Below are 26,372 nucleotides of genomic sequence, written 5' to 3' on the forward strand. Positions count from 1 at the left end.
CAGAAATGCAACCTTGGCGGTGGTTTACATGCGTAGGTTTGAGTGGGCCAGGCAGTTTTCTGTGGCAGATTTAGGTCCCTCATTGTGCTTGCTATTCAGTTCCACCCATACATGTTGTCAGGACACTGTGCTGACCCTGGGGGCTGAGGGACACACATTGGCTGGGGCAGGGGAACTGGGCGTGGTGGGGATAATAACAGAATTTATGATGTATATGGTTTCTCAAGACAACTTTGAGAAAAAACTTCTGGGATTTTAAAAAATATTTAGGGACACTGAGTGTTCCACAAGAACAAACGTGTCTGTGATATAAATAAAACATGTCGGCCTGACATTGGGGTGAGGATAATGAATTCCAGGAGTTGACAATGGCCTTGCATCTCTCTCTCTGCATCTCTCTGTTGGGCTGGTGCTTCTCAGGGGAGCGGACTGAGTTATAGAGCCTGACATGAGTTTACCAAGAGTGGGAAATGGGCCTCCCCATCAACCCGAGGCTCTGCAAGGATGGAGCTCTGTTTCCTCTCTCAGGCCAGAAGCTCCCGGTGACACTGGAGGGTCCCGTTTCTCATCACTGCTGTCCCTGGGGTTTGGTGGAGCTCTGCACAAGATGCCTGCCCTGGTGGTGGGACCACGACGTTGGGGCAGTGATGTGAGAAGATGAGAACAGGGACTAGAGATCAGAGAGGCAGGACATCTTTAAGAGCCCCTCCTGCCTCAGTCAGCTCTTCAGGGGTCCTTGGCAGTATGTGTAATGGTAGAGACCAGTGGCTTGGGGGCCATATGTCCCAGATTCAAATCCTGACTCCTCCACTAACTCAGCATCTATACCTCACTTTTTCCATCTGCAGCATGGGGATACTAGTACCTACCTTACAGTACTGTCATGAGTTGGCCCCCATAGAACGCTTAGGATGGTACCTGGGTCGGAGGAAGCTCTTGCTAACTGATAGCTGTCCTGTGCTAGTAAAGAACTGCAGGGATTTCATTATTGAAGCTGGGGAGAAAGCAGGAGGAAGAAGCAAGTCTCCCTTGAGCATGGTAGGGGTCGCGCCTCCCTGCCCTCATTTCTTAATAGCCCTTGGCCTGAGCTCATGTTTTGCTAGTCTCGGCCCTGACTCCATCTCCCTTGGTTTCAGGTGGGACCATCCGTGAAGCTGGTGCCAGGATGCCCCGGGGGTGTGGATGACCGGCCGCCCAGCCCCAGCACGGCCTGGTCCCGCATGCCACCGCCCCGCGAGGACTACTCTCCGAGGGCCGCCTGGGGCCCCGCGCGCCCGTAGTCTCCTAACCCGGAGCCCTCGGCAGCCCATTCCTGCCTGGCCACCCGGGGCGGAGGAGGCGCTGGAGTGAGCTGCCCGAGGCCGCAGAGCAAGCAAGCGGCTGACCGCGGAAAGACCCCGGGGAAGGGGCTTTGCGGCCGGCTAGAAACATTTTCTCCAAGCGGCTCCGCAAAATGACCAGCCTGTTCCGCCGGAGCAGCAGTGGCAGCGGCGGGGGTGGCACAGCCGGGGCGCGCGGGGGCGGGGGAGGCGCGGCCTCCCCCCAGGAGCTCAACAACAGCCGGCCGGCCCGCCAGGTGCGCCGCCTGGAGTTCAACCAGGCCATGGATGACTTCAAGACCATGTTCCCCAACATGGATTACGACATCATCGAATGCGTGCTGCGCGCCAACAGCGGTGCTGTGGACGCCACCATCGACCAGCTGCTGCAGATGAACCTGGAGGGCGGTGGCGGCGGCGGCGGCGGCGGCGGCGGCGGTGTCTATGAGGACAGCTCCGACTCGGAGGACAGCATCCCTCCGGAGGTAGGGGCGCAGCCCAGGTAATTCCAACCACCGTTGGAACCTCTAAGAAGACCTGGGTTACTCCGCTGTCTGGGTTCTAATTAGCAAGCAGCCTTACTTCCCCTAGGGAAAAGTACCATCCGTCGTCAGTGACCTTATTTTATGGGCAGAAATCATGCAGTCATTCAACAAACACTGAGCACCCACTCAGTGGTGTGTGAGACGTGGCACTAGACCCTGAGTCAGGAGGCATCACAATCAAGGTGCTTGTTACAAATGCAGGTGCCTGGGCCCCACCCCAACATACTGAACTCCACTTCCAGGCCTAGAGTTCGCTAGTGGCCAAGTTAGACCAGATTTCTGCCGTCCTGGAGCTCAGAGTCCAGTGTGGACTAGAAGCGGGAGTCCCGTACTGACGGCCAGAGTGGTAAGTGCTCCATGGAGACGTGGAAGCAGCAGAAAGGGGTGGCTTCCCAGAGGAAGCGATGGCTAAGCCCAAACCCTAAGCGGAGACCCAAAGGAAGAGTGAAGCCGGGGGAAGGGTGTGTAGGCAAAGGGAACAGCTTGTGCAGAGGCTGGGAGGTGAAATAGTGTCTGACTGGCTAGGGAACTGGCAGCAGGACCATCTGTCAGGGTCCTAGAGTGAGAGGAGATCAGTGAGGTTGACAAAGCCCTGACGCTGAGAAAAAAGAGTGTGGCTCTATCCTGGGAGCATAGCCATGGAAAGGTAGTGAGGAATCAGACTTGCCAGTTAAATCCCTCTGACTGTGGCCTGATGGAAGCAGTAGTGAGCCATAGCCAAGCAGTCTCTCCAGGGAAGTGACTGGAGAGAGGGGACCTGCGTACTGCATCAGTACCCATCTGCTGGAGGTTGTGAGTCCCTCCCAGTCCCACCCGAGTTCAGTGGACATCTGGCCTCCTAGTATCAGCAGAGCCTGAGGTGCTTGGTGCAGAAGGGTGAGGCACACAGAGCCTGTTAATCAGAGGGGTGCTGTCCACAGGGCCATCTGGGACTTGCAGCCATGGACAAGACCAGGACCCAGCAGGTGGGATTTAACTCCACTCTTTATTGAGTCCCGACTCATGCCAGGCATCGTCCTAAGTGCTTTAGATGTATCATCTCTACTTTTTTTGGGGGGGTGGCAGGAGACAGAGTCTTGCTCTGTCACCCAGGCTGGAGTGCAATGGTGCGATCTCAGCTCACTGCAATCTCCACCTCCCAGGTTCAAGCGATTCTCCTGCCTCAGCCTCCCGAGTAGCTGGGACTACAGGCATGTGCCACCACACTCGGCTAATTTTGTAGTTTTAGTAGAGACAGGGTTTCACCATGTTGGCCAGGCTGGTCTTGAACTCCTGACCTCAGGTGATCTGCCCGCCTCGGCCTCCCAACGTGTTGGAATTACAGGCATGAGCCGCCGCACCCGTCCCGATGTGTCATCTCTTCTAATCCTCACAAACTTTGTGCTGTGGCGTTATTATTACCCTCGTCCCTGTTCTCCATCAGTCATCCTGCAAGGCGAAGTCTCCTTGCTTTTCCTCCTTAGTGTGTGCTGCTGAGACTTCTCCTGGGGGTGGAGAAGCTCTGTTGGCAAAGACATCTGGCTTATCCCTGTGTCATCTGCAGCACCCAGGACAATCCAGGCACATAGCAAGCACTTGGGGAGTGTTTGTTGAATGAATAAATGCTGCTGCTGTCTTTGTACAGTTTTCTATTGTCTCTCTCCTTGGGAGACCACTCCTTCGACCTACTTGGAGTAGGTGGTGGAAGGAGTATTGGAAAATATGGATCCTCTTTGTAGAAAGAAGGAGAGAGAGAGTGAGAGTGTCCGTGTGTATGTGTGTTGTCTGCAGATACAATTGACCATTGAACAATGCAGCTGTTAGGGGCAATGAATCCCCCCATGCAGTCAAAAATTCACTTTTTAATATAACTTTTGATTTCCCCAGAAATTGACTACTAATAGCCTATTGTTGACCTCAAGTCTTACTGTTAACAGAAACAGTTGATTAACATATATTTTGTATGTCATATGTATCATATACTGTATTCCTACAATAAAGTAAGCTAGAGAAAAGAAAATGTTAAGAAAATCATAAGCAAGACAAAATATATTTTCTATTCATTAAGTAGAAGTAGATCATCATAAAGGGCTTCATCCTCATCGTCTCACATTGGGCTGAGGAGGAGTGAGAGGAGAGGAGGGGTTGGTCCTGCTGTCTCAGGGGTGGTGGAGGTGGAAGAAAATCTGCCTGTAAGTGCACCCATGCAGTTCAAACTCATGTTATTCGAGAGTCAACTGTGTACGCTTTAAGTGTGAACTGGAAAGAAAGCTGTCTGCAAGCTCTGACCCTTTCTGCAGTCTGATTTGCCCTGACAGTCTGGCAGGTAGGGTAGTATTTCCTCCTTTGTCCAAGGCCCCCACAGCCCTATAAACCTCTGCAAGGCTTCACCACCCCCTAAGTAGGCCCTTGCTGTATGTGCACTTCTGTTTTTCTAAGAATCTTGCTTTCCAAATTGAGCCCCCTCCCCTCCCTTGGCAGTCTCCCCAACCCCCCACCTTTGGAACTCTGCCTGGGCCCATAGGCAGGCAGCTCCTGAGCCAGCGGAAAGTGCTTCGGAAAATTTATGAGCCACAGCTGGAATGACAATAACTGCTGAATGGAAAAAAAAACCTTTCTGGGGGCTGATGGATGGTGGGCTGGCCCGAGGGGTATCCTTGCCATGGAGAAATATCTCCTGTCAGATAAATGGCCTACACCCTGCCCCCCTGGAGCACCTGGCAGGCATCCATCACCCACAATGAGTTAAGCCAGGAGGCTGAAAAGCCCAAAACTTCAGCACCTTTAGAGCCAGAAGAACAACCTCTTTGTGGCTGGTGGCAGTGGGAGGGAGAGGCCAGGGAGACCAGCAGCGCTGCTGGGGTTACTCTCCTTGGGACTCAAGCCCTGCATTCTGGAGCTTGCCTGGCTGGCCATCTGCCTTCTCTGTGTTTCCCAAGTCCTCTCCAGGAGGCTCTGATGAACGTCTGTCTGGGCTTGCTGCCCTGGGAGGCTGCACGGAGGAGCTGTGTTGGGGGGCCTCCTGGTGTGGCTGGGGAGGCCTGATTGCCCTGAGTCTAGGGGGCTGACTGCTGCTGGCCACGGTCAGAGGAAACCCCAAGCAGCTTCCTTTAGGGGACAGTTTCTACTAAGCTCTCCTCCCCTCCTCAGCCACCTCACTCTGACCCACATCAGTGGGAACAGCCCAGGCCAGCCACCCAGACCCATCATTGCTAGCCTCAGGCCGCAGCCCAGAGCCCTATCCCTCAGAGCAGAGGGGTCTGGGAAACAGGGTGTCGGGGCTGGGGGACAGCAGCAGTAAGTTCTCTGAATGAGCCAGGTACTTGCGGGGCCACTGTCCTGTGCCAGGCACCAAAGATTCGCCAGGGAACAGGAGCAGCGCTTACAGTGTTCTCTTTTTTCCTTTCTTGTGGAAATTTAGGGTAAGCAGAGCAGTGGCCTGCCAAGTGCTACATTCTTCCTTTCCTGCAAAAGCATCTGTTTAAATACTTTCGGCCTCAAAGGAAAGAACGTTAGTGCATTCCAGGGCGCGAGGCCTCCTTCGGTTGAGCTAGCTGTGTATGCGCAGAGCACTGCAGAGAGCACGTGTGCATGTGTGTGCATGTGCGTGTGTGTGGGTATGTGTGTGTAGGTGTGCTCACACGCGCAGGCTTACCTCCCTACCCACCAGGTGCCCCTGGCTGGTCTCAGAGCAGAGATGTACCAGTGCAGCCTGGCCCAGCCCAGGCTTATACAGGCAGCATGATTATGGTGACTTCTGCAAACTCACTTGAGGTCTGGGGGCTCTGGGGCACCTGAGAGTCACAGCCTCTCTGAGCTCCTCCCATGTTCTTTGATCTTGGAGGAGATGGGAACAGAGTTGTGGGGAGTGAGCGGGAGGTGAAGGTGTAGGCCAGGTTGGGCTGTGTGGTGAAGGATCTCCCAGTCAGGGGCCGCCTCCTGTGGTGGATTACTTGAGGTCAGGAGTTCAAGACCAGCCTGGTCAACATGGTGAAACCCCGCCTCTACTGAAAATACAAAGATTAGCCAGGGGTGATGGTGCACGCCTGTAATTCCATCTACTTGGGAGGCTGAGGCAGGAGAACATATACTTTGATGTCTGTGGAGTGTGCCAGAACTGGAGGGTCAGAGGTAGCCATGTGTTTAGCTGCCCCAAACTCCTCTCTGGGCCTCTGGGGAAGAATCTAAGTTGGTCAGTGGAGCAGGACCCCAGACTTTGCCCAGTCCTTGGCCTCTCCCTGGCCCTCTTCTTGGCTCCTGGAGAAGACAAGAGCTTGGGAAGGAGAGCAGGCATCCCAGGCACTCCCCTTGCTACTCTCCGCCCTGAGAGTCCAACCTGAGTGTGCAGCCAGTGTGCCTGAGGGAGGGATCCTTGTGGTCCAAGTTGAAGACTCTATTCTAAAAAGCATGTGGCTTTTGCCATGTCACTTAGCCTAGGCCTGAGTTTCCTTCTGTGTCAAATGGGGTAATGAGCCATATCCTACAGCACCAGGTTGTTCGAGGTTAAGGTGACATCAGAGACGTGGAGGTACTTTGAGAGAGGGTATGAATGATGTTATCATCAAAGAATAGCGTGGGTACAGGAGCACATGAGTCACACGCGTGCAGCTCAGTGGAGTTTCACAGCGTGAATAAAACACATTATCAGCACCAGCTCAAGAGCCATCATCCCCAGAACCTGGAGTGCCCCTGGTGTCCATTCCCGCCCTTACCCGCCCCACTGAGGGCACATCGCCCTGACCCTTACCACTGTGTGTTTGTTTCTGCCTGTGTTTGAACTGCACATGGAGGGAGAATGCTGCTGTGAACATTCTTTTGGGGACATATACTTTGATGTCTGTGGAGTGTGCCAGAACTAGAGGGTCAGAGGTAGCTATGTTTAGCTTTTTCAAAAAGGCAGTTTCCTAAAGTGGTGATTGTATCGATTTACACTCCCACTAGCAACACACAGAGTTCCTTTATTATACCTGCCCTCCCACACTTGATTTTGTCTAAATGGTATTTAAATTCAAGGAGGGATGATTAATATTTCTTTCTCTGTTGCCTCTGATTTAGATCTTGGAAAGGACTTTGGAACCCGATAGCTCGGATGAAGAGCCACCGCCTGTGTACTCCCCGCCAGCCTACCACATGCACATGTTTGACCGGCCCTACCCTCTGGCTCCCCCGACTCCGCCTCCCCGGTGAGAATCTGTCATGTCTCAGAGCACAGGGTGGTAGGGAAGAGGATCAGTGGCTGGGGCTGTGTACAAACAACAGGAAACTTGGCTGGACCCCTCAGTATATTCTCCAAGAACAGGCTTCTACTGCAGCAAGAGACATTTTAGCTAGATACCAAGGAGAACTTGCAAAAGGTAAGGATTGCAAGCGCAAACATTTCCTAAATTCCTACTGTAGGCTAGGCGGTGTGTCTCGTACCATATGGGACACAGAGTTAAGTAAAGCTCAGCCTCTGCTTTCTGGGAGCTTATAGTCAAGGGAGATGCCAGAGTAGGAATGACAAACAGGGAATGTGTACTGACACTTCCCCTCCCAAGCCCACAGCAAACATGACTGATTCATCACTGTGCTCTTTCCTGCTGAGTCAAGACAGAGCCTCAGATCCTCCTCAACACAGAACACAGCATTCCCAGCCAGTCATCAGTAATTGATGGAATGGCTAGCTGCCATCCTTGGGCTAGGGATGTTGTGGGGATTTTTAAGCAGTGAGAGCAAGTCTCTTTCATTAAGGTAGTTTGATAACTGGAGGCAGGGAGGTAGACTGCAAGGTCCCTGGAAACTTCTTCCAGGTTAGAGACTGTAATTTGGAAGCTTAAAATGAAGCTAGGCTGGGCACAGTGGCTTACGTCTGTAATCCCAGCACTTTGGGAAGCCAAGATAGGTGGATCACTTGAGGTCAGGAGTTCAAGACCAGCCTGGGCAACATGGTGAAACCCCATCTCTACTAAAAATGCAAAGATTAGCCGGGGGTGGTGGCGCACACCTGTAATTCCATCTACTTGGGAGGCTGAGGCAGGAGAACCGCTTGAACCCGGGAGGCAGAGGTTGCAGTGAGCCAAGATGGCGCCACTGCACTCCAGCCTGGGCAGCAGAGTGAGACTCTGTCTCAATAAATAAATAAATAAATACATAAATAAATAAATAAGCAAGCTAGTTGCCAACAAGGTCCCACGGGTCTCTGGGGTGCTTGTTTTTCTGGGCTCCACGTTTGTGCTGGGGCTGCTGGAGCTGGGGTGTGGCCTCTTTGCCCTAGAGCTGCTGTTTCTTAGAATGGCTCAGGCCTGGAGTGGTGAGGGGGTGCGGAGATGATGGGACAGGGCACCTGCCCCAGTTGGATCTTCCTTTCTCCCCAGAACAGCCCTAGAGCAGTGGTGAACTCTGTTATCACACAAGTATAGCTAGCATTGACTAAGCACCCTTCCAATGCCAGAAGCAGAGCAGGTTCTTTACCTACACCATTACATTTAACGCAGAGGCGGGCACTGTTGTCATCACCCCTATTTATGGACGAGGAAACTGAGCCTTGAGAGATTCCATAACTTCCCCAAGACTAAGAGCTGGAGTTTGAATCCAGGTCATTCTGACTTAAAGCTGATCACTCTTCACTGCTGTGTCCTGTCACCTCCCGAATGAGAAAAATCTCTGTGATTGCAGCTTAGGGAGCTCATGGAGTCAGTCCTAGAAAGTTACTGAGGGAGGAGGGAGGAAAGTGTTTTGAGTCAGGGACAGGAACAGAGCTGGGATCTTTATCACGAATGGTACCAGGAGCTGGCAGGCTGTACTGGAGTGGGAGGTGGGGAGTGAGTGAGTGGGTCTGGGTGAGACATAGGCAGGACTTGCAGCCTGGGATGGATCACAGAGCCCCGGGCTAAATGATTTTCCTTTCTTTGACTTCTTGTTTTTTTGAGTCGGTGTCTCACTCTATCATCCAGGCTGGAATGCATTGGCATGATCTCTGCTCACTGCAACCTCCGCCTCCCAGGTTCAAGTGATTCTCCTGCCTCAGCCTCCCGAGTAGCTGTGATTACAGATGTGTACCACCATGCCTGGCTAACTTTTGTATTTTTAGTAGAAGGGGTTTCACCATGTTGCCAGGCTGGTCTCGAACTCCTGATCTCAGGTGATTCACCCACCTCGGTCTCCCAAAGTGCTGGGATTACAGATGTAAGCCATTGGACCTGCCCTGACCCCCACCTTTTTTTTTTTTTTTTTTTTTAAATATTCCAAGATACTTTTGCAAAAAGTTCAGTTTCTACTAGGCAGAGTGGTTCCACCTATTTTTCAGAAGGGAAAACTGAGGCCATAAGAGAAAGGAGTTTTTTTTCTTTAAATAGAAACAGGGTCTCACTATGTTGCCCATGGTGAATTTGAACTCCTGGCCTCTAGCGGTCCTCCCGCCTCAGCCTCCCGAATAGCTGGGACTACAGGGCATACCATCATGCTTGGCTGAAAATCCCAGTATAAATGTGGTATGGATATCCACGCCACATCCTCCCTCCCTACTCTGGCTGGGGGGCTGTTCAGCCTGCTGTGGGGGCGGGGGGGGGGCAGGGTGGTGCAGTTCAGTGATGGGAGTCCCACTTGGGGGCAAGGTAACCTCAGCACTAGACCAAGGCTCAGGAGACCCTGTGGGCTTTTGACAAGTTACTGCTTTTGCTTGAGGTTCTGGAGCCTGACTCAGGAAATGAAGGCTTTGCTGGGTTGGGAGTGGATGCACTGAGGAGAACTTGACTAGTGGAGTCAGACAGAAGCAGTCTGTTTTCCCCACCCCTTCCTTCACCTGCCTAGCTTAGAATTCTCCAGGCACCTTTGCAATGTGGCCTTTGGCTCATTGCTTGACCTCTCTGAGCTTTGTTTGCCTCCCCTGAAATGGGAATAGTAATTTCCATGTTAGCACTGAGGAGGACTGAATGAGATGTGTGTGGAGCACTTAGCACAGTCCCAGTTATAGACCAGATCTATAATCAGTGGTTTACTGCTCCCTCCTGTCCCCCAGCTACACTGGCTGGCCTCTGAGTTTAGCTCTAACATTGAACATTGAGACCAGAGGCGAGGCTTCCCCCAGAGGCCAGTGTTCAGTAGAGGCACGGGTCCCTTTGCCCCAGGATGGCTCTGCTAGACCTGGGCCTCTAGGCCATCTCCAGTGCCTTGTCCAGTCCCTCTATCCAAGACATTCATTTCCAGCATTGACTGAATTGCCTGCTGTGTATGCAGGTGCTGAGCCATGTGTGTGATGAGGTGGTGAGGACAGCACTCCTGAACCATGTGTGTGAACCATGTGCTGAGCCATGTGTGTGATGTGGAGGTGAATACGGTGCTGCCTGTTTCCCCACACACTGCCAAGGAGATCAGGGTCTAGGGAAGCCCAAGACACAGGGGCAGGGAAGGCTGCCAGAAGAAACTGATATCCAGGCTGTGACCTGAAGGTCACATTGGCAGTAATGTGGAGAAGCAGAGGACAGGGAGGCGCTCAGGCAAAGAAGGAGCATGTGCAGAGGCCTGGAGGCAGGAAAGAGGGCCCATCTGGGGGCCTCCTGGAAGTATCTACCGGTGGGTAAGGCTGGAGAGGTAAGCAGATCAAGGGCCCTGTGGCCTTCCAGGGAGCTTCCATGTTCTCTTGCAGCCAGCCAGGGAGCCATTCAAGGGCCTTAACCTGGAGAGCGACACAATCAGGCTCATGTTTTAGGATTCTTCCTCTGGCTGCTGAGGGAGATCAAATTTGAGTGGGGGAATGGCCTGGCCCCCTTCTGCTACCTCCAGTCACTGGGGTGCCGAGAACCTGCAGATGGGGCAGAGTTTGGGAGCGTGGGCATTGGCCTGCTAGGGCAAGAGAGGCAGGGCCACCCCCGGGAGCATGCTTCAAATGTCACGATCCCTGGGTCCAGGTTTTGCCTGGATGATGTGTGTGTCCTGGGACATGGCTTGAACCACCTCTGGACCTCAATGTCCAGTTTTTACCAAAAATTTTACCTGGAAGGCCTGTCTCTGAAATCCCTTTCCATCAGGTCTGATGTTCCATAGGTAAACCTAGGGGTCCGATGGGACTTGAAGTTGTAGTTTTGGGGTCCAGAGTCAGAGACTCTGGGCTGGGAAATCCTCCCGCCTCTCTCCTTCCCCTCCCCCAGCCTGTCCTTCCCTCCATCTGTCTGAAAGAAAGACAGTCTCTGAAACCCAGGGGACCCATCCACACAGGCCGCCTGCTGTTTTTCCGTTAAAATTACAGCCTTGGAAGTTTTTTTTTTTATTTGCGTCTCAGCTCATTTCTGACATTCCTTTCCGACCACAATGGAGTTGCCTGGGCTGCCTGTGCTCAGGGCCCCCTGGCTCACGCAGCTGTGGGCTGACCTCATCTCTACCAGTGCCAGGCAAGGGGCGGGGAGGGGGCTGGGCCTGGCCTTCCTTCAGGACCACAGGCCCAGCAGCAAGGAAACTTAGCTGAGAACAGGGGCCTCCTCCACCTTGTCCCCTTCTGCACTTGGAGTCCTCATGGCTAGAGGAATCCAGATGCACCTCTGAGGTTCTCCCTCCGCTGCTTTCCTGGGTGGCTCCGAGGTGTGGTTAAGTTGGGGGTGGGCACCCGTGTCCCAGATGAAGACCCTGAGACCCCAAGAACGGGTAATACCCCTGGCGAGGGTCCCTCCCTGCTGTAGCCTGGGGTGGTCTGCGAGTCCCTGAGAGATGGGGCTTCCTCTCTCCCCATCTCTGGCCTTTGGAGAAAAATGAAGCCTCCAACAGTGGCAGAAGGTGGCAGTGATGTAGAAAAAATTTGGCCTAGGAATGGGAGTCCCGGGTTGTGATGCAAGCTCCTCTCCAGACCATTCCCTCTCCCCTTGTGTCTGTGCAGCCAGAGGGTGGACGAGGCAGGCGTGCTGGGGTTCCCTTGGCTCCAGTCTGCAAGAGCTGAGCTCCCACCAGGCACTTAGCAGCTGGTTATCCCGTCTGCTGCCGCCCCCGCCCCTTCCCCTCGCCCCCGCCGCCGGCCACCCGCCCAAAATAGAAAAGGAAAGGAAGTTATTTCCATAGTCAGCTGCAGCCCGGAAAAGCTCCTCTCCAGTGAGGGGGCGGGCGGGATTCCTAGAGCTGGAGACCAAATCAAAGCCAGGCCCGAGAGAGCGAGAGCGGCCCCCACCGCCCGGCCCTCGGCTGCCTTCTCAGTGTGCCGTTTCCCTGACTCAGCGGAACACGTGTCCTGCGGTTGCCACGCTGCAGGCTGCCATGGAGCTGTGGGGAGCTCCTGGCTGGGCTCCGAGCTGCCCTCAGGCCCAGGGCGGTAGGGCGGGAGCCTGGGGGTCAGGGAGGGTGTGTGTGCCACCCCCTCTTCCTCTACTGCCTTGCCCAGCTGTTGGCTCTGCCATGGCACGGAGCTCCTGCCACACACACACCAGGCCTGGAAAGAGTGGTCCCGGAGCACCCTGAGAGCGAGATCCCTTCCACACTCACCTCTCCACACACTTTTCAGAACACTGCTCAGGACATGGCCTCCTGAGGGGCTCCCCAGCACCTGGGCAGGGAGGCAGCAGTTTCTAGCTAAGGAAACCGAATCCGAGAGGGGAACAGGGGCCCACCTAAGACTACCCCGCCGGCTGGTGGTTGAGCCAGAACTGGAGCTCGGATCTGCTTTACCCTCTGTACGGATCCTGGCGTCCCCATATGCCCCCTCTTCAGCAAACCAACATGCAGCAGGCTGTGCTGTTGGTGGCTTATGTGTCTGTTCCTTTGGACCATACCTGTCACTCAGCACCGTGAGCCTGGCACTGTGTAGGTGCTAGCATAGAAGCATGAAAGGATACAATCCCTGCTGTTTTTAGGGCACATTTGTAAACATCTATAGCTAAATCCACAGAGTTCCACATGTGCACCAGGGACAGACAGCGCTGAAGGTCTAGAGACCTGGGCGGGCATGTGACTGGACAGCATGAATGGCTGGGGAGTTCGCTGAGGCCGGTGGAGACATCTCCAGTGATGACACAAAGTGACGGGCCTTTGTTCTGGGGGCAGTGGAGGCCATGGGAATCTCTGAGCAGGATCTGACCTGCCTGAGGACCTGGTGTGATGGGGCCAGGAGACCTGGGGTTGGGCTTAATGACTCCCTCTTCCCTGTCACCTCCCATCCCCTAGTATCGACGTGCTGGGCTCTGCAGCCCCTACAAGCCAGAGACGCTATCGGAACTGGAACCCACCACTACTGGGCAACCTCCCGGATGACTTTCTCCGCATCCTCCCCCAGCAGCTGGACAGCATACAGGTAACAGGGGCCACCCCCGCCTTCCACTCCCACCTGCCTGTCCAGCATCTCTCTTTGCCCACACAATTTGTGCCAGCCAGTTTTACTTCCTGATGTTTAAACCCAGGCTGAGCTATTTCTGTTGCCCTGGGTTCGTAGGGAAGGAATGCTGAACTGAAAGCCTCACTTCCTGCCTGGGTCTGGAGGTTTCCTGTTCTATCCAGGGAAGGTGACAGCCTAAGGAGGCTGTCTGCTGCAGCAGTCACCTCAGGCTGGAGAGAGGCGGGCATGGGGTGGCCAATGGTGGAGGGCCAGAGCACCCACCTTCCTCCCTCGGGAAAGGGCCAGAGGCAGCTTCTCGATAGATGTTGGCATGCCCCAAGGTGCCCCACAGCGGGGCAGGTCCACCCTGAGGCTGCTGGTGCCGGGAGAGGGTTGAGTTTGGGAATCCACGTATAGGCTGTTCCACAGTTTGCAGATTTCTTTTCAGGACTGTTCAGGTTGTAGATGAAGGTATGAGGTGGTCCGTGGCGTGGAGGAAAAAGAGTTTTTAGGCTACTGCTGTGTCCCCTGCAGTGAGGGCTCTGACCTGTCCGTTGGATTTTGGCTTGCCACTAGGTTCCATTAGGAGGTGTGAGCCTCAGGTGAGGGCTAGAGGATGTTGGACAGGGCGTGTGTGCAACCAGAGGGATGTGGATGTTTGTGCAACATGTATCCTTGTGTGTACATGTTCAACATGCTCGCCCCCTCCTCAGGGTAATGCTGGGGGCCCCAAGCCTGGGAGTGGAGACGGAGGTCCGCCTGCCATGACTGGGCCAGGGCCCCGAGACCAGGAGAGCCGCTGGAAGCAGTACCTGGAGGATGAGAGGATCGCGCTTTTCCTACAGAACGAGGAGTTCATGAAGGAGCTGCAACGAAACCGCGACTTCCTCCTTGCCCTGGAGAGAGGTGGGCAGTGCCTGCAGCCACTTCTCCCTGGCTGAAGAAGGGAGGTGATGCTGGCTTTAGCCTTGGGGCTCAGGAAAGCACTGAGCTGGGGGCTGAGGGGCCAGGTGCTTTCTGTCCTACTGAGCCTTGACTCCCACCAAGTTATCCCATGGGAGCCTCAGAATTCTGCCTATGGGGACCTGGGTCACTAACCCACCCCTTTCTCCCTCGGGACTCAGAGGAAGAAGGGTGTGCACTCTTAGGCCTTCTTCCCTTTGCACACCTGCTCTGTGCCAGGAACTGGCCTTGGCACAGGGCAGCAGGGAGAAAAGCACTGCCCCTCCTCACAGAGCCCCAGCCCCAAGGCAGGCGTGATGTGTCTGGAGCTCCGGGAACAGAATGACTGGGTTCGTGAACGCCAGGGTTGGGGAGGCTCTTGAGTGGAAGACCTTAGAGCAGGGGCTCTGGAACTTTGCAGGTATTTGGGTTGTCTCTGGGTTGGAGACCCTGCTCCCCAGCCTGGCTACCTTTCCCCTGCAGGGTGGGAGTGCGTTTGGGATAGAGGAAATGAGAGAGCAGTGGAGCTCTGTCCCTGTGATGGCCACAGTGTGAGAGCTTGTGTGTGTAACTGATGGTGTGTTGGTGGGGGAGGAGCAAGTTGTGCAGGGAGAAGGCTGGGCTGAGGCCCAAGGTTAGCCCCAGCTCTGCAGCAAAGGTGCTGGAAGGCTCAAGGCCTTTCTGTTTATTTTTTATTTATTTATTTTTTTGAGACAGAATCTCCCTCTTGTCGCCCAGGTTGAAATGCAGTGGCTCAATCTCGGCTCACTGCAATCTCCGCCTCCCAGGTTCAAGTGTTTCTCCTGCCTCAGCCTTTCAAGTAGGTGGGATTATAGGCACACACCACTGCACCTGGCTGATTTTTGTACTTTTGGTAGAGATGGAGTTTCACCATGTTGGCCAGGCTGGTCTCAAACTCCTGACCTCAGGTGGTCTGCCCGCCTTAGCCTCCCAAAGTGCTGGAATTACAGGCGTGAGCCACCACCCCTGGCCACGCCTTTCCTTTTAAATGAGAGTTTGGACTCTACAATCTCTCCGAGTCTTTTAATTCTGACATTTGAGATGGCTGTCAGGCAGGAGTTTCTCTTACTGCTGGTTCTTTGAGAGCTGGTAGATGTTGTGTGCACTCATATTTTGGGTGCCCGTGTGTGCTCATGTGCGATTCTGGGGACTTAGCCTCTAGCAAACTACCGTATCCCAGCCCAGCCTGTCCCTGGGAGCCCAGGAGCTAACCTCCCTGACCTATGAATGTGGTCCTTTTCCAGATCGATTGAAATACGAATCCCAGAAATCTAAATCCAGCAGCGTGGCTGTCGGAAACGACTTTGGCTTTCCGTCTCCTGTCCCAGGTAACTTTGCCTTCTGGGGAAGAAAACCTAGAGGCATGGGGGGGCTCATACCCAACTTTGCTTTGCATATTTGGAGTTTGGGAGTAGGGTGAAAAAACAGATTGTAGGAGGGGGCGTGGGCCTCCTTAGCAGGCTGGTGGGGCCGCTTCTCCCCCGACCTCCATATCCACTCCATTTAGCTGCTCTGGGGTCTTTCCAATGCAGCCACTGCTGGGCTTCTGAGCCCCCATTTGTGATCAAATAACATAGGCTGGCTGAACTCTCAACCTATGCCTTGAGTATAGGCTAGTCAAGGACACATGGCCAGGTGCAGTGGCTCACACCTGTAATCCCAACACTTTGAGAGGCCGAGGCAGATGGATTGCTTGAGTCCAGGAGTTCAAGACCAGCTTGGGCAACAAAGTAAGTCCCCCTGTCTCTACCAAAAAAGTACCAAAATTAGCTGGGCATATTGGCATGTGCTTGTAGTCCCAGCTACTCAGGAGGCTGAGGTGGGAGGATCACTTGAGCCCAGGAAGTTGAGGCTGCAGTGAGCTGTGATTATGCCACTGCACTCCAGCTTGGGTGACAGAGTGAGACCCTATCTCCAAAAAAAAAAAAAGAAAAGAAAAGAAAAGAAAAGGACTCCAAACTGCCTTATGGTGGGACTCAGAGACTGATAACTGTTGGTCTGTTTCCTGAGGAAGTTTATGGTCTTGTAAGGAGAAATGCCCAGAAAACAGATAGAACAAACTCGCAAAGCTGAGGACTTATTGATTTTAGCAAATGCATGGAAGAAAAGGAGGGCAGGATTAATCTGGGGAGTTGACTCATTCATTCATGACGTAGCTGGAGAATATCTCCCATCTGTTGGGCCCTGCCCTAGGTGTTGGAGGAAGAGGAATTTCTAGCTTTGTGTACAAGGTGGTGGGAAGTAAGAATTGCTGGTAAAGAGGGCCAGGCTCTTCTGCTCAGAAGCTCTAATGGCTGAAGGAGGGTTGGATGGGGGTGAGGGGTAGCAGTGCTCCTGGGATGCACAGACTACTGGGTTGAGCCACAGCTGGGAATGACGACCTGGTGCCTGTGTGTGAACAGTGGCCCCTCGTCAGTCAGTGCCCCCTGCCCCATGCGTACACAAGCCGCCCGCCTCGGAGAAAGGCTCTTGCCTGGAATAGACCTTGCATCATGCAGTAGAGTTGGGGGTGGAGGAGCAGAGGGATGGGGAGCTGAGCTGACCCCAGCTTGAAGGGAGAAAATCCTGTGGAACTGACTCATAAGCAGCAGGCTGGGCGCTTAGGCCTCAGCAGATGTGCAGCTGGGAGTTTTAAGCAGGAGCCTCTTGTCCTTGATCCTGAATTAACTAGAGATACCGGGGCTGCTGAGATGGATCAGAATGACTCAAAGGGGACTTAGCAGGCAAGGTGACTGGGGATTAACCAAGTGGCAGAACAGAGAGCCGGGGTTTCAGAAAGGCAGCAAAAGACCCAAGCGGATGCCGAGCGAGCCCAGGAGACCGCGTGGCCGGCAGGGTTCTGACTCCAGGACTAGTCCCATTCTATTCCTACTCATTGTCTAATAGCCAGAAACCCTGTGGCTGGGAGGGAGCAGTGGATGGGCTTACCCTGGCAGGAAGGACAAGGGACTTGCTACAGGTGAATGCCGGCTCTGAACCAGCACCTCATTTGACCATCACATGAATGTCGGGGTGCAGGAGGCCCCTTGTGTGCTGGTGAATGTTTCACAGCCAACTCTGGGTGCAGCAGGAGCCTGATATGTAGTGCTTGGTGACCTCCATGGTGGAAATACTCCCAAGCTACCACGGTGATGTCATGAAACATGGAGTTGGTCAGAGCGTGAACAGCTGGGAGCAGACACAAGCCGGCTCTCCGCACACACAGTAGACCACTAAACCCTCCCCATTTTTACAGAGGAGGAAACAAAGTCCACAAGGGGAAAGAGGAGCTCCTGGAACTCCACATCCTCCTTGCTTTAAACTCCCTCCTGGTCAGGGAAGAATCCTGCTCGCTCTTTGCATTTGTCCTCACATGGGTGGGTATGGCTGGGACAGCGGCCATGGCTGGCCACACTGGCCGGCCTTCAGCAGGTGTCTCCTTCCAGGAACTGGCGACGCCAACCCCGCTGTGTCTGAAGATGCCTTATTCAGGGACAAGCTGAAACACATGGGAAAATGTGAGTCCCGCTCAGGCCCCGCTTCTCTCCCCAGCTTTTCTGAGACAGGCCCTGTGGCCTCCCAGGAGTAAGGGAGCCCTCCAGAATGTGTAATGCAGCTGACTCTTGGTGAACCAGTGACATTTTCATCACAGGCTGGCTCCCTCAGCCTTCCTACCTCACTTCCCTCTACAGCTGAGTCTAGAAACAAATTAAGTTTTAAATCCTCTTGAGCCAGATGTCTACAGAAAAATAACGTGCCGCACATGCCCTCACCACAGTCCTCATGTTCACGTTCTCTGTGACTTGAGGAGGCTTGGCCGGAGCTGACTGCACAGAGAGGCCCTTGCTAAGCCTCTGTGGGGGTGGAGGACCTCTTTCCACAAAGTCCTAGCAGCCTTGAATGCCCCCTTCCCTCCCCCTCACCTCCCCGCCACATAGACCCACAGCCATGTGTGAATGAGGCTTCGATCCTCTCAGGCTCCATTTCAGGGAAAATCTCGGATTAGTCATGGAAATCCCAGAACCAACTTTGGAGGTGGCTAGGGGAGGGGCGGGAAGGCGGTGGCGGTGGGAAAGCGAGCCAAGATGCGTTGCAGTGTGTTGCAGCTGGGGAGGGAATACTCGGATCTTGAGCCGCCTGCAGTCCCTGGGCCTGGCTCAGGGTGTCCTGTGCTGCCCCTGCAGGCTGACCCAGGATGCAGTCTCTCACTCCTGGGGTGGTATCCTCAGGGATCTGTGATTCCTGTCACCTCTCCCTCCCCAGCTCTCACCCTTGCCTGCCCCCTGCTCCCACTCCAAGGGGTCTGGGTCCTCCCCTGGCCTTGCCCACACCTGGGAGGAGGCCATCTGGTGTGCTGGCTGCCAAGAGAATGACTCACAGGTCTCTCTGCCCCCAGCCACCCGGAGGAAGCTGTTTGAACTTGCCCGAGCCTTCTCAGAGAAGACCAAAATGAGGAAGTCAAAGAGGAAACACTTGTTGAAGCATCAGTCGTATCCTTTCCAGCCTGGCACTGGTGGGGGTGGTGGAAGCCAAGGGCTACGAAGCAAGACCCCTGCTGAACTCCCTGCAGCTGTGCCCTCCCCTGGGAGTGGGACGAGGCTCTGTGGCCTTCCCTTCCTCCTCCCCTTCCCTCCATGAGCTTGGCCACCAGTCCACTGCCCATCTCTCGTTGCCAACCAGGGACCAGACCTAAGGACTAGGGTAGCAGCTCCTATCTCCCTTCTGTAGGCCCAGAAGTTGTCCTATAACTTTTTTTGGTCTGAGGTCATGTACTTCTTGGGAGAAAAAGTGGTTCTTCTGTCAAAATCAAACCTTCCCCTCATTTCTCTAGTTGAACTAGTGCACGAGTCCTCCTCACTCCAAGCATGTTGGCCCTGCCTTCCTCGAGTAGAAATACGGCTTTGCACATTTTTACCCGAACTCCTATTCACGCTTCTCAAACAGGGCCTAGGATAGCAGAGACTCAGCAGCCAGAGGGAAACAGGGAGGAAGGTTTTTCTCCATCCCCAGAGATATAAGCGGGGTGAGAGTGTCAGGGCCTGGCCACACCACTGACCTCAGGAAAAGGAGCCCGGGGGACAGTACTAGGGGTGTGGGGGGTCAGGTGGCTGTGTCAGATACCTCCAGAGCCTTGAGGGGTGGGGCAGAGAGTGGGTGGGACTGGGGGGACTAGGGCAGTGTCCTCTCATCCCTGGGACGGTTTTCCTGAATGGTCTGGCAGGCTGGGGGCTGCAGCGTCCACAGCCAACCTCCTGGATGATGTGGAGGGCCATGCGTGTGGTGAGGCTGGAGGGGAGTCGTAAGCTCCAACTTCTCTATGATCGGTGATCTCCCAGCGGAGTTCCTGGGTGTTTCATGGGAGCACCCACCCTGTCCCTTGGAGGAGACACTGCGGGTTGGTGGGCAGGTGACCCAAAGAAATGGATCCCCCCGACTTGGTCGACATCGCCTCTCCCTTCCTGCAACCCCCGAAAGGGGACCCTCCCCTACTTCCATCTAGATGTGTACCTGTAGCATGAAGTGCCAGGTACTGTTTCTGGGGAATATTCTCTTGGCTGTGAAGTGGCAGACAGGCCTACCCCCTTGGGGGACCCTCGGCCTGTCTGTACCAAGAATCAAGCACCGGGCAGCTTCCGTCTGTGGGCCCAGAGGCTTCTCAACTTTCACCCAGTCCCTTCCAAAGGCCACGTGGGCCAGAAGACTGCCTCAGACCCTACTGGGCCCACAGCGGATCCTTGATCCTCATGCCACATTCGAGGGTCGGGAGGCATCCAGAAACAAGGACCGGAAGGGCCTTGGAGGTCATCTAGATAGTCCAGCTTTTCCATCCCTTTTATAGATGAGGAAATTGAGGCTCAAAGACGAGGGGAGAACTTGTCCAAGGTCTCAGAGCTCAGTGGTGGACCCTGGCCAGCACCTGAGTGTCCTGCTGCCTCTCTCCCTGGACCCATGCATCATCCACCTGGGGGGGATCTTCATGGGCCCCAAATGAAGGGGGCAGAGAGAGTCGGGTCAGCTGTCTTGGCCAGTCTGGGGCTGTGGCTGAGCGAGGCCCTGCGGGGTAGAGGATGAGGCAGCTTCCCTCTCCTTTTCAGACGAAGACTTCCGGGGAAGGCGTCAGGAGGCGCCCAAGGTGGAGGAAGGCCTGCGAGAAGGACAGTAAAAGGTAAGGCCTGGAGCCATAGCTACCCAGGGACTGCCCAAGGCCAGGGCCCCCCACACTGTGCACCCCTTGTGTCCTCCCAGGTGTCCAGAGGCGCTGGGTTCAGGCAACTGGGTAGTACAGGCCCCACGTGTCTTCCCTCATAGTTGCGGCAGGGACACGGGAGTGGGAACTAGTCCATTGCATGTCTTTTTTGGTTATTTATTCATTTGACAAAAGATAAGCACACCTGCCTATAACAGATGCTGAGAACAGGAAAACAAAATCAGCTTTGACCTTGAAGAGTTTACAGTCCAGTTGAGAAGACAGTCCAGGACACACACAGCACACTGAGAGGACAATTTAAGAAAAACTGGCTGGGCACGGTGTCTCATGCCTGTAATCCCAGCACTTTGGGAGGCCGAGGTGGGTGGATCACCTGAGGTCAGGAGTTCGAGACCAGCCTGGCCAGTATGGTGAAACCCTGTCTTTGCTAAAAAATACAAAAGTTAGCCTGGCGTGGTGGCACGCACCTGTAATCCCAGCTACTTGGGAGGCTGAGGCAGGAGAATCACTTGAATCTGGGAGGCGGAGGTTGCAGTGAGCCCCGAGATCACGCCATTGCATGCCAGCCTGGGTGACAAGAGTGAAACTTCATCTCAAAACAACAACAACAAAAAAACGAAACAAAAGAAAAACTGAGGTGGTCTCAACCCGGCTATGCACACACAGAGCTCTTTCCAGCCCCCTGCTTGGGTTGGGTGGGCTGCGATCTGCCACACCAGGATGAGGAAACCCCTCCTGAGGCAGCGGTTTCTGGCTGAAGCCCCGGGCCTCCAAGCCACTTCTCCTCCTCTCTTCCTGTGCACCCTCTTGGGGAGAAAGAGAAAATGCCAAGGCCTCCTCCAGGACTTGGCCAGGACAGCTGTCCCTCTTCCAGCCCCCCTTTCCCATGGGAGAGGGGAAGCTGCCCGGCCTTCCCCAGCCACTGGTCTGGTCCCAGTGAGCAGCATCTACAAGGCTTTCTTGAGTTGATGGCGTGGCAGGCATGGCCCTGTGGCAGACCGTGGAGAAATACTCGCCTGCCTCAGGATCGTCACAATGGAGGGAAACCAGGAACAAGTAAATACAAGTGTCCTCTCCCCTCTGCCTGGGCAGCTGGCCCCCACACCTGTTCCACCTGACTCCCTACCACATCTACCAGGCACTGCAGCCCCTTCCATTCCCCTCAGGCTTTCCTCAAACACAGAGCCGCAGCCCACTTCCCACTGTCCTGGAATGCCCAGATAGAGCCTGCCAGGGAAACGCCTCCACTGTCACCCCACGCTGCTACTGTCTCCACATCCTCCTTCCTGCTGGTCCCCAGGGAAAACAGGTCCTGTCCAAACCACACCTACATCAGAACCTTGCTCATCATTCATTCATTCATTCACTCATTCATTCATTCATTCATTCATTTATTTTGAGATGGAGTCTCCTTCTGTGGCCCTGGCTGGAGTGCAGTGGCGCAATCTTGGCTCACTGCAAGCTCCGCCTCCCGGGTTCACGCCATTCTCCTGCCTCAGCCTCCTGAGTAGCTGGGACTACAGGCGCCCACCACCATGCCCGGCTAATATTTTGTATTTTTTTAGTAGAGACGGGGTTTCACCATGTTAGCCAGGATGGTCTTGGTCTCCTGACCTCCTAATCTGCCCACCTCGGCCTCCCGAAGTGCTGGGATTACAGGAGTGAGCCACCATGCCCGGTTATTTATTTATTTATTTTGAGACAGAGTCTCACTCTGTTGCCCAGGCTGGAGTGCAGTGGCGCAGTCTCAGCTCATTGCAACCTCCGCCTCTAAGGTTCAAGCAATTCTCCTGCCTCAGCCTCCTGGATAGCTGGGATTATAGGCACCCACTATTGTGCCTGGCTAATTTGTTTTTGTATTTTTAGTAGAGAAGGATTTTCGCCATGTTGGCCAGGCTGGTTTCGAACATCTGACCCCAGGTGATCCGCCCACCTGGACCTTCCAAAGTGCTAGGATTACAGGTGTGAGCCACTGCACCTGGCCTCATCATTTATTTCTGTCCTAGGACTTCCAGCTTGTCCCTTTCCAGCTCGTTCGACAAGTTGACATCCTCTTCCTCCTCCCCTTAAATACCAGGGGTCTTTGAGTCTCCCTTGCTATCCTTCATCCTCTACAGGCTAACAGCCCCTCCCATCATCCAGATTGACTCAGAGGTTACCCAGCAGCTCAGGGCCTTAGCCTATTCTGCATTCTTCTGGTGCTCTTCCACACACACTCCCCTGATCTTTCCCGAAACTGCCCTCCCTTGGCTCCTGTGACCCCGCGAAGCCTGGTTCTCCTTCCTCTGACTGGCTCTCCTTGTTGCTCTGCCCTTGACCCTCTTTGAAGTCTTCTCACTGCCCACTCTGGCAGTGCCTCCGCCCTCTTTTATAGCACCAGCAACACTTCTGTGCATCTGGCTCCTACATCTGAATCTCCATCGCAGTTAGGCTTCCAGAGCTGCTTCGTGTCCCCAGCTGCACCCAAGATTTTCTTTTCAGTCTTGGGTGGCAACTCAGTCTCTCCTGCTGACTGCCCCCTTTCATTCTCTTTTCTATTCCTTCTATTACCACCCTGATAGATGCTCATCACCTAGGTCACAGCCCTGTTCTCTTCACTGCCCCTAGCTACTCTGATTATCCCACCATCAAAACACCACTTTAGTTCCATTTCTCCTATGCTCTTTGAATAAATCTTTTTTTTTCCTATTTTTTTTGGGGGGGATGGAGTCTTGCTATGTTGCCCAGGCTGGAGTGTGGTGACGCAATCTCTGCTCCCTGCAACCTCCCCCTCCCAAGTTCAAGCCATTCTCCTGCCTCAGCCTCTTGAGTAGCTGGGATTACAGGCACCCGCCACCACACCCGGCTAATTTTTGTATTTTTAGTAGAGACGGGGTTTCACCATGCTGGTCAGGCTGGTCTGGAACCCCTGACCTCATGATCCGTCTGCCTTGGCCTCCCAAAGTGCTGAGATTACAGACGTGAGCCACCGTGCCCAGCCTGAATGAGTCTTCTGAGTAAAGTCTTAGGATCTCTTCAGCTTGGTGTCTGAGGCCTACCAGGTTCTGCCCCCAGTTTACTTTTTTCCACCTACAGATCTCTGTGGCCTAGCTCTCTTGAGCTACGACATATCAGAATGGGCCAGGTACCCTCCCACCTTGAAGCCCTCCCCTATAGCTGCTTCCCCCCAGGATTCCATTCCTCTGCTCCATCTCCTGCTGCCAGAGTCCCTGCAGCTCCGCAAGCTGGAATGGTTCTAGGAATTCGAATGGCGGGGATGACCCAGGCAGAGTTCTACAGTTGACCTCGAGTCCCTGGAAAAAGGGGAGGGCTTAGGTCTTTGGTAACTTCTCCCAAAACTGTCTCTCCAGGAACCAGTGACCAGGAAAGACCATTGGGCTCCTTTGAAAAAGACTCCTCCCATCCCCTTTTTCCCCCTGCCAGATGCCAGCAGCTCTTCCTTGCCAGAGATGATCTGAACCGGTGGGGGCAGCTGGAAAGCAACACTGGCCCCCAGCTGAAGGGCCCAGCTGCAGCCGGACAGATGGTGCTTGAGAACCGAGGCCCAGTGATCCTCCAGCCACAGTCCAGCCCAACCACTGCCACTTTCCATGGGACTTAGAACTTCCGAGTTGCTGCCTTGCAATTGGAGGAAGGACCTGGGGCCCCTAGAGGCAGCAGCCAATTACAGCTCCTTTTGTAGCCAGGCGTTCCTATGGTCAATGAGTGGAAATGCAGGAACCAACCTCCCTTGAAAAAAAAAAAATCCAGAAAGCAGATAAAAATTGGAATATGGAAAAGGGCAAGATGACCCCACCAGAGGCTCTTTGGCCAGGAGGTGGAGTCCCTGCCTCCCTCCGTTCCCTATCTGTCCTGTCACAGACTCTGCCTGACCCCCTGTCCCCTTCCTCAGCTCCCTCCAGGCACTTGGGTCCCTCCCTTCCAGGGCCTCCCATATCTCAGCCTTCCCCCAGGGCTGCTGGCCCAGCACACAAGCCCTGCACCTACCCTGGGTGGGAGGTCCCCGGCCAGTCCCCCAGGCACTCTGAGGTGCTATGGGCTGCTGCAGAGAGCATCTCCTGACTGCCCCATCTGGCCTCATCAGGCTGCTGCTGTTGGGGATGGGCTCACTCCCAGCAGCTCCCCATCACACAGCAGGGGTGGGGAGGGTGGCCACCCCAGGGTGGCAGGGTCTTTAATTTGGCAGCAGACAAAAGCCAGTTCTGGAGTCACACCACAGTGGGGGCTCACAGGGGCTCTGACTCCCCAGCTGGACTGGAAGCCCAGCTGTCCGAGGGTGGACAGCAGTGGGCCCTGGAGTGACCCCTTTGAGCAGGTAGCAGGGCTGAAGAGCAAGGTGGAAAGGCCGCCAGCCTGGGTGGGAGCTCCTAGGGCAGAAGGGCTTGCTGGGTGCCCCTGAGACGGGCTGGTGATCTGAGGAGGAGAACGCTGATTCTAGGAAGGCTTACATGGCACCAACCACTGCCACGGGGAGGGAGGCTGCCCAGCCCGTGGCCCCGCCCTGGACATGGGAGCGCGCAGACCTTCTGGAGAGCCGGGAAGCCTGGGCAGGCACGAGGCTTCGGCGCGGCTTCGGGAGGTTGGGAGTGGGATCCGATCCTTGGCGCGGCCCTGGTGGCCTCAGTGACCCCAAGATCACAAGGGCGTAGCGAAGGCGAGCCGGCGATTGCACCTCGTCCCACCCACCCTGCCCAGACTCCCGACGCCGAGCTTCCCTTCTCTGGGGAGGGCCGGGACGCGGCGCCGCCGCCGAGCGTGACCAAGTTTGGAAACGCGCACGGGGCCGGGACGCTGGCTCGGGGGCCCTGCCGAGGAGCGGCCGCCCCCTCCACTGCTCCTCGCGCCAGGCCTGGGGTCCTGGAGGGAGGGGAAGGTCTCCGAGGAGTGCCTCGGGTCCCCAGCTGGAGTTCCCGACGGGTCTCTGAGCCTTCCCCGCGCCAGGACGGGCGCACTGCGGGGGAAGCCCCAGCCCCACGTCTGTGAGTGTTGCTTGTTATTTTTTTTCCTCCTATGTGTGGGTTTTTTCTTGGAGCTGTTTCATAGGAATTCCTGTAATAAAGAGTTGGTGTTCTCTTGGTGCTCTGATGTGGCCAGCGGCGTGGGCTGGATCCTCCTGCTCCCTCCTCCCTCCCCGCCTGGGGCAGGGTTTGTCCCCTGGAGCCCCGCGTCGCATTCCTAGGGTACCCCTGCCTTGCCTCGCCCATTCACCCGCAGCGCTCTCCGACTGCACTCTCGAGGTGACACCTGCGGCACCGCTGCACCGCTGCACCGCATCCTTGCGGACTGGCCGGCTATGTCTAGCGCTGTCGCCTTCCTGTTTGGCCCAGGACAGTAAACCGCTTGCTGATAGGCAAGGGAAACACCCCTATGGGGAAAGCCAGTCTGTTGCGAAAGCTCCAGACGGCCACCTCCCTAAATAAACAGCTTCTGGATTAAAGGCAGACGAGGCTGCAGGGAAGTGCAATTGCAGACTTCAAAGGGAACTCAGAGATTGCCCAGTTGATACATCTCTCCTTCCTCCTCCTCTCCAGCTCAGCTGGACTACCCCTCATCCTCCGCCACAGGGACAGGGCCCTCGCTGCCAGAAGAGGAAGCTGGTGCCGTTTCCAGACAGGGCAGTTCTCAAGGTCGAAGTTTTTCCTTGTGTTGAGCCAACGGCCTTCTAGGGCTTCCAACCACACGTCTTCCTCCTGGGCTCTGGGTCACCGTTGCCAAGGCTGCCTCTCTTGCCCCTGATGCCATGTTTCAGCTCAGTGGCCTCACCCTCTCTCTTCCCTGACAACTCATGTGCTTCCTGCACTCCCTGCGGGGGCCTCCCCACCCATCAGGGTCTGGCCCCACCCCCAGTCAGACCCAGGGGGCTTGTAAAGTGGCACACCTGGGACAGGGTGATGCTCCACATGAGCTGTCCTGAGCAAACCAGGATTATCCTCTAGCCCTGGTTCTCTGCATCATATTCATTGCCTGGGAAGCTGTTCCAAATGCCAATTCTCAGTCCCATCCGAGACCTACTGAGTCGCAAACTCTGGGGGTGCAGCCCAGCAACCTGTGATTCTGATGCACACCACAGTTTGGGAATCATGGTACCAGGCCAGTACCTATCACTGGCTGTA

At 55.0% G+C, this 26,372-nt stretch overlaps 1 protein-coding gene across 3 annotated transcripts in view; it reads left to right on the plus strand.

The window, feature by feature from the left end:
* Window positions 1–25,696, plus strand: part of CUEDC1 (CUE domain containing 1) — a 94,254-nt gene extending 68,558 nt beyond the window's left edge. For 2 of the 3 annotated variants that reach the window (XM_025363197.1, XM_025363198.1), the window contains exons 2-11: window positions 1,137–1,804; window positions 6,899–7,026; window positions 12,962–13,088; window positions 13,823–14,015; window positions 15,317–15,400; window positions 17,498–17,569; window positions 18,448–18,541; window positions 19,273–19,331; window positions 20,147–20,217; window positions 23,683–25,696. In XM_025363197.1, the coding sequence (XP_025218982.1) occupies window positions 1,454–1,804; window positions 6,899–7,026; window positions 12,962–13,088; window positions 13,823–14,015; window positions 15,317–15,400; window positions 17,498–17,569; window positions 18,448–18,541; window positions 19,273–19,331; window positions 20,147–20,214 (1,176 nt within the window). In that variant the 5' untranslated portion in view covers window positions 1,137–1,453 and the 3' untranslated portion in view covers window positions 20,215–20,217; window positions 23,683–25,696. Of the gene's footprint in view, window positions 1–1,136; window positions 1,805–6,898; window positions 7,027–12,961; window positions 13,089–13,822; window positions 14,016–15,316; window positions 15,401–17,497; window positions 17,570–18,447; window positions 18,542–19,272; window positions 19,332–20,146; window positions 20,218–23,609 lie in introns of all 3 variants that reach the window. The other variant, XM_025363199.1, reaches the window with a different exon arrangement.
* The last annotated feature ends 676 nt before the right edge of the window (window positions 25,697–26,372 follow it).

This window comes from Theropithecus gelada, chromosome 16, assembly GCF_003255815.1.
Source record: "Theropithecus gelada isolate Dixy chromosome 16, Tgel_1.0, whole genome shotgun sequence".
Classification (NCBI taxonomy): Eukaryota; Metazoa; Chordata; class Mammalia; order Primates; family Cercopithecidae; genus Theropithecus; species Theropithecus gelada.